At 59.3% G+C, this 7577-nt stretch overlaps 1 protein-coding gene across 1 annotated transcript; it reads right to left on the bottom strand.

Moving 5' to 3' along the window:
• Positions 1–4936: 4936 nt before the first annotated feature.
• On the bottom strand, positions 4937–5635 carry NOG (noggin). Its single transcript, XM_068978910.1, has one exon. The coding sequence runs from the start codon at positions 5633–5635 to the stop codon at positions 4937–4939; it is 699 nt and encodes a 232-aa protein (XP_068835011.1).
• Between the last annotated feature and the right edge of the window lie 1942 nt (positions 5636–7577).

Genomic DNA, 7577 nt, shown 5'->3' with positions numbered 1-7577 from the left:
AGAGAAGGAAATGGCAACATACTCCAGTATTCTCTCCTGGGGACTCTCACATACAGAGGAGCCTGGAGGGCTGCGGGCCTTAGGGTTGCAGAGTTGGACACACTGAAGCGATTTAGCATGCACACAATAACCGCAACAGTGCTCAAAAACTGCTGAGTGAATAAATAGTTCTTTTGCTGCAGGGTGCTAACAGAGTAACCGCCCTATTCGAGAGTGCCTCACGGCTCCCCCTTGCCCGAGCAATAGTGTTTCGTGCCCTTAGTCGGCATTCAAGGTTCTTCATCATTAGGCTTCAGCCTGCTTTTCAGACCTTTCTGTCTGCTCTCCCTTGGGGTGGATCCATCCTATACTGACGTTTGTTTGAGCTGTTTCCCAATGCAGACACTTTTCCAGCAATATGTCTTTGCTTCTGTATGCCGCTTCTCCACCTAAATGCCCTTTCCTCTCATAGCCTCACCTCAGAGGTCCGCAATCAATTGTCCTTGTGACTCAGATGCCTCCTCTGGTTGCACAGGCCAGCAGGAAGCCCGCCTCCTCGCTCTGGGCCAGGTTTGTTTGCTGGTTTGTTTAGCGCCTCTTTCAGTGCATACCCGGTTCTTTCTTACCTCCTCTCCTGCATTGTAAGCTCCTTGTTTGGGGGAGGGGGTGAGTGAGAGAGGTCCTGGCACCTAACAGGGTACACAAAAATGTCCTGTGTGGCGTCCCAGGCATGGATCCTCGCAGAGCTTGAGTTGAGCCTGGACAGCACGTAATGTTGCATGCGGGAGCTTCCAAGCCAGGTGTATGTCTGCTTGAATGGGGGAGGGGTATTTAGAGGAAGTGTAGGCTTTAGCATAAGCTCAGATTTTTGAGCCATCACCATGCCACTGACTGTATCACTTTGGGTGAAACGCTTCAACTTTCTGAGCTCCAATTTCCTTATTTGGAAACTAAAGAGTTCAGATGAGAATGTATATAAGGGCCTAGCTCAGCTCTTGGCACATGGCAAGCCATTAATAACTGTTCACTGAACAGATGCAACAGGATGGTTGATCACCTTCCTGACGATCAGTTACAATTATGGCAGTATTGGAGAGAACGCGCTCTCACGCCCCTCCCCCACCAATAAATAAAAACTGGGGAGAGGGGAAGGGAAGAGTGAAGAGGCACCATGGAGACCCAGTCACTCTCAGCTCTATTAATCTGTGTGATCTTCAGCAAGCCCCCGTGAGGTCTCAGTCTTCTCATCTGTAAATCGAGGGGTGGGCATTGGAATCTAAGCTCCCCTCCAGCTTGGGCATTCCAAGAGCATTAAAGAAAAAGGATGAATCACCCCTTCAAAATACCAGTATGGGCTGGGCCCTCCGCCTGCTGTCCACATCCAGCACAGCTAAGAGCTCTTAATGCACAGCCAGCCTCCCCCTGCAGCTGCCACCAAACTTCAAGCCCCTTTCCCAGGAGTCTCAGAAGCAAGACTGATAATGGACCCCTGGCCTTCTCCATCTCAACAGGGAACCAGATCCCATTCCCAGACTCCAGGGGCCAGAGGGCCCTCCCCTAAGGGGGCTGGCTTTCCGAGGACATTTGGCCTCCCTTGCGCTTGTGCTCAAGGGTGGGGGTGCTGGAAGAGGGAAGGAAGGGAGAAAAGGGAAGAGTTGACAACAGAAGAGGGTTGATGAGTGAATTCGGGCAATAGGGCCAGGAGGACTAGGGTGCTGGGAAGCCTTGCCATTCTCTTACAGGATTTTGAAAAAGTAGAAGTGTCTGTATCAGTAATAGTGATAAATCTCCATTCTGGGAGGGGGGGCGTGGTCCCTCAGCAGCTGCATAAATTCATAGACACGGGCTGTCAAAGCCTCAGAAGACACTGAGATCAATTTTCCTTCTTACAGGAGGTAGGCACGAGGTGACCGCAGAGGACAGTTTCTGGCCTCTCTGCCCAGAGCTCTCTACTCCTTTCCGCGTTGATGCTATTATTAGTATTATCAACATTAATAATAATGGAGACGTAACCGGCTGCACGTTAGTCACAAGGTTCCAGGAGCCAGCACCGCCTTCGCTCTCTTGGGCTGGCTGGGTTCTGCTGGATCTTCTCTGCTGGTCTGGAACCGCTGCGGGTCTGCCCTTTGGGTCTGTCTGTCCAGGGGTCTGTCTATTGCTGGTCACGTCTGCAGCCCGGGTCCTCCTAGCTCCCGCGGACTCCCGCTCTGAAAGCCGAGAAGCTCGCCGGCTGCGAGCGGGTTTTCCAAGTGGGCAGGGGTGGGGAGGAGGGGCAGGCGGGCCTGAGGGCGGAGGGAGGAGGGGGCGTCGCGAGGGGAAGACCTCGCATTGTAATCCAGTGACATTGCCAACGTGGGGGCGGGGGCGCTGGCCTCGGCGCGCTCTCCGAGTTTTGGCTGCCCGCCCAGCTGGGAATAACTCTCTTCGCATAATTTGCGTGTTTACCAGGCATGAAAATTCTTGCTTTCGGCTCCCCCCGCCCCGTAAGCCCCCTCCCCTCCCCCCCCGCCCCACCTCCCCCGCCCTGTGCAAGAGAAATTCTGTCTAAAAAAATATTGGCCCGGGGCACAGAAAGTTTTGCATAAATTCATAAGTGATGAATGGCTGATTTTAACATTATTTGGGTATTTGTCAGAACTTAACAAATATACATGGGGACGGCGGTTCATAAACTTAAACATCTCAATATCCCCTTTCTTCTGGAAATAAATTACGTTTGTTTGCCGGGCTTGGAGTCTTAAGGTAGCCGACATTAGGAATATTTTAAAAGCCATCATCCATCGAGCATGTCTCCCAGGCGCCAGGAAGATTAAATGAAAGAATCATAAGATGGAGGTCTTTAACTTTTAATCCTGTTACAATGAAGCCTCAGATAGTCGCGGGGGCAGGGTGCCCTCTCTGGGGGGAATAATGCCGTTATTCCTCTGCTCTCAGTTAATGAATACCCTAACGTCTGTCCCACGGCTGACGGAGGCAGCGCCGGGGCGGGGGTCCGGCTCCCGAGCCAGGCTATTGAGACGAGGAGCCACCGAGGCTGCGTCGGGAGGGAAGAAAGCGCCCGGCTGGAGGGACGGGGCGGGCGGGGCCGGGGGCTCGGCGGCTGCGCCGGGGACTAGCGCAGGTTTGAAATAATTAGCATAGATTCCCCGGGACTCCGGCCTGGGGGGCGGGACGCCGGGAGGGAGGGCGGGGAGGTGGCCAGGGGGTGGGGAGGGAGCACAGGAGAGCGACTTCGGAGTCCAAGATAAATAAAAGGAGTGCTGAGCGGTGTCAGGAAGCCGGCCCACGTGGAGCGGCGCGGATGGGCGCCACCGCGGGCTGAGGCGCAGGGACGCGCGTGAAGCGCAGGGACGCGCTGGCTTCTCGAGGGGTGGTGTGGGGGGCATGTTTTGCACGTCCCTTTAAGAGGTCACAGGCCTGTTGCCCCCTATAGTACCCACACGCTCAAAGATCTGACTCCGATTTCGCCTCCCTCTCCCACCCCCACGTGGAGTAAGAGTCCAGAGGGGGGCACACCCGGTGCCCAGCTGCAGATCCCCGAGTGTGACATCTTTTCACCCAAATTCGGACTTCTCTGAGCCCTCCTTAGGTCTCAGGGGAGGGAGGAGGAGGTGAATGTCAAATCTCCCAGCTACCTCCAGCAATTCTGTCCGAGGGCCTGGATTTCGGGGCCTCAGACCTGCAGGACCCTGGAGGCTGTGAGTGTCGATTCCAAGGGATCGCCTCCCCATCGCTTCCGGGAGTGCAAAGGGTTAACGCGGGCGGGTTGTTGGGGGGGGGCGGTGAGAAGCGGGAGGGGTGGCGGGATCTGGGTGGGCGCGCTCTGATCTCCCTCCTCCACCCCCCCATTCCTCGGGGGTCAAGTTTCAGCGGCACTCCGCCCCCAGGGTAGGTGTGAAAGACACGTGTCCCCATTGTGAAGGGCCTGTCAGGCAGGACAAAGCGGCCGCCCACCCTCCCCCCCCACCCCCGCCCCTCGGCCCAGCCTGGGGTCAGCTCCAGGGGGCCGGCTGGGTGTCGAGGTCACGATGGGCCCGAGCTTTGGTGACATAGGGAGAAAAGGCTGGGAGACTGGGAGGAGGCCACGTGATGCTCAAGTGAGGAGTTTGAGAATAGCCCCCCCCCCCACGAAAAACTGAGCGGTCACTTCCATCACCCCAGAAGAAGGGATGAGCCCCTTCTCCCAACAGGCAGCGTAAGCACAGCGGCACCCCCTACCCGCCCCTCCCACCCCCAACCCCCCATCAATCACCAACACAGAGAATCGCAGTGTGGAGCGCAGTCGGTTTTAGTGGTTTTCTTTAATCCTGCTCTGCACTTCTTTCTCATTTACTACACGGGATATTATAAAGAATAAATAGCAGATACTCTTAATTTACAATGATTAGTCATTCCATTTGTTCTCTATATTTACAATAACTGTAAAATAACATTGAACTCTATAGCTTCTTCGAGGTCCAAGGAAAACCAAAACACTTTCCGAAGAATGGAAAATAGCTTTTTAAAAGTCCCTCTACAAAAGTTCTCCCCTCTCTTTGTACTTTAAGAAAAAATAACTTTCCCCCCCCCTGCTTCGCCATGCGAAGGGCACTGTAATATAAATAGCAGGTTAACATTATTAGCAACAACCAGAATAAGTCTCTCTTTTCTCTGTTCGTTTTTTCCTTTTGCTTAAAAATTTTTTTAAAAATACAGTAGAAGCCGGTAACTTTTAACGTATAATACTGACCTTTTAATAAGTAAATTAAAACTGGGACCGTATATACACACAGATATACATTCCTACACAGTTAAACAGTGCATTACATGAACCAGAAAGCTAGGTCTCTGTAGCAAAAAAAAAAAAAAAGTTCATTGAATCCCCTCGCGAGAGGGTGGTGGAACCGGTTGGAGACCGTGCGGGGGGCGACGGCGGGGGTCGATCAAGTGTCCGGGTGCGGGCGGGGGGCCCTGAGCTCTAGCAGGAACACTTGCACTCGGAAATGATGGGGTACTGGATGGGAATCCAGCCGCAGCGCTGGCCCCCGCGCCGCTGACAGCGCCACCGCAGCACCGTGAGGTGCACGGACTTGGACGGCTTGCACACCATGCCCTCGGGCACCGAGCAGGAGCGCTTGCTGAAGCAGCTGCCCACCTTCACGTAGCGCGGCCAGAAGCGGCTGCCCAAGTCGTTCCACGCGTACAGCACCGGGCAGAAGGTCTGCGACCACAGCCACATCTGTAACTTCCTCCTCAGCTTCTTGCTCAGGCGCTGCTTCTTGCCCGGGGACAAGCCCTCGGAGAACTCCAGCGCTTTGATCTCGCTCGGCATGGCCCCCGACGGCCGCTGCCGCAGCAGCTGGTCCAGCTCGGCTAGGTCCTCGGCGCCCCCGGCCGCCACCCCGCCCCCGCCCGGCCGGTCCTCAGGGGGCGAAGTGGCCATGAAACCCGGGTCGTAGTGGCCCCCGAGCAGCGAGCGCAGCAGCGTCTCGTTCAGATCCTTCTCCTTGGGGTCAAAGATAGGGTCCGGGTGTTCGATGAGGTCCACCAGGGGCAGGTTGTCGCTGGGAGCCGGGCGGATGTGGAGATAGTGCTGGCCGCCGGCCGGTGCCACCCGCAGCCCCAGGACCACCACCAGGGCGTAGAGGGTGACCCCCAGGCTGGGGCAGCGCTCCATGCCTCCGGCGCGCGCCCGGGGCTAATGCTTCGTCCCGCGTCCCCGGAGGAGAGCACGCCGAGCCGGCGGCGCCGCCGCGCTCCCCCGTCTCTCCGGAGGCGGCTCACCCGAGGCTGGGCAGGCGCAGGGCCGGCAGCATGAGTCGCCCGCAGAGCCCTTCGCGCGGCGCCGGCTCCCACCCGGGCGGAAAGGAGGCGCGCAAGCGGGCCGCCACTCTCCTCCCGGCTCTACGCGGGCAGGCGGCCGCGGCGGGGCATCCGAAACCACTCCAGGGCGACCGCGGGCGCGGGGGGCGCCGGCTGCTCGCTGCCTTCCCGGGCCGGCGGCGGCGCGGGGCGCGTGGACTGGCCGCTCTCCCCGCCTCCTTCTCCAGCGGCTCGTCGTCCGGCCGCTCGGGGCAGCGCCGCGGCTCGGGCCGGTCCTCGGGGCACTTCCCTCCGCCCGCTCGGGGCTCGGCGGCCGGCTCTGCCCGGCGGACTCCAGCGGCGGCGGCGGCGGCGTCCGCGCACGTTGGCACCGGTTTGTCTGTCTCGCAGGGTCCAAGCCTTTAAATTTCCTGCACTTTCAGCTCCATCACCATGGAAACCACTGACTCTCTCGGCGTTGCCCCCTCCCCCTTCTTCCCCCCAAACAACAACCCCACCCCCCACTTCTCCACCCCCGAGGAGCCGGAGCCGCACAGGCTCTGGGGGAAGCCGCCTGCACTCGCCGCGGAGGCGGCGGCGGCGGCTTCGAAAGCGCCCGGGCTCTGCCCCGCCGGACCCAGATGCCCCGGGAAGCCGACAGCCCGGCTGCCCGCCGGAGCTCACAGGCGGCGGCGGCGGCGGCGGTGGCGCTTGGCAGGTCTCCGCGCAATTTTCTCTCTCCCCCACCACCCACCCCCCTTCTCCTCCTCCGGCAAAATGCACCGCCCCCCTCCTTTCTCCTGGAGCAATGCAACTGGGGCTCTAGGCGCCCCGCCAGGGCCAGTCCCGGGGAAGGCTCGCGGCTGCGCTGGAGCCGGGCTGGAGGGTGCAGGGCTGGTTTTGGGGGGTGGTCGAGGCGGGGGTGGGAAGATCCTCACTAGCTGGGGACTCTGCCCAGGGAGGGGAGCTGCGGGGCGGTGCTGGGGGCTCGCTTCTCGGTGTAGTTCGGTGCAAGGAATGTCTCCATGTGCAGGGAGCTTTTTCCCCGGCCGCGTCTCGCCTTCTCTCCCGGGCTCGGTCTGAGTCCCCTCCCCCTCCCCCCAACGCGCGCGCACAGACACACACACACACACACACTCACACACAGACACACACACACACACACACACACACACACACTTTGCGCCGGAGGACTCCAGGAGCCGCAGCGTTGCGCAGCGTGATGCAATTCCTAGGCAGCCTCCGGCCCGAGTGTTCCCCGGGCTCTCAAGGGGGGTCCGCTCCTCACCCTCCCCGTCCCCTCGGCCGGGCCCTGCACCCTGAGTGGCCGAGCTGGAGGGGCGCGTCCGGCTTCTGGGGCTCCCCTCGCCCGCCCGGCTCCGCGCGGCCGCCGCTCGGCTCCCTGGGGGCGGCGCGCCCTCTGCCGGTCCGCGGCGAGCCCTGCACCCGGAGCTGGAGGGGGGGCCCGGAGAGGTGGATTTGTCTGTTGTCCGCTTGGCCGGACTCGGTTTGTTTCAGTGTCCGCGTCGTTGTGTGGACGTGGACGTGCTGATGTGCGTGTGTGTGCGTGCGCGCTGACGAGTGAGTCTGTTCTGTTCTTTCGAAGAGGAACTGGCGGCAGGGCACCTGAGTCCTGGCCGGGGTCCGCCCTGATGGGACTGTGTTAACCTCAGACGAGCCACTGTTGTAGCACCGCACACCTTACTTTCTGCGTTAGCGACATAATCACATGACTCTTCCGATCTACCTTTCGGTGGTTATGAATAAACCTCCGTGATGCTTTCTCTTCCAGGAGCAGTCAGTCTATCTTTTATGGG

Source organism: Capricornis sumatraensis, chromosome 8, assembly GCF_032405125.1.
Source record: "Capricornis sumatraensis isolate serow.1 chromosome 8, serow.2, whole genome shotgun sequence".
In the NCBI taxonomy this organism is placed as follows: Eukaryota; Metazoa; Chordata; class Mammalia; order Artiodactyla; family Bovidae; genus Capricornis; species Capricornis sumatraensis.
Note: the sequence above shows the minus strand (reverse complement) of the source record. Positions and strands in the feature narration are given on the sequence as shown.

What these genes read in the sequence shown, in the direction of transcription:
- NOG (XM_068978910.1), bottom strand. Translation starts at nt 5,635, where the DNA reads ATGGAGCGCTGCCCCAGCCTGGGGGTCACCCTCTACGCCCTGGTGGTG.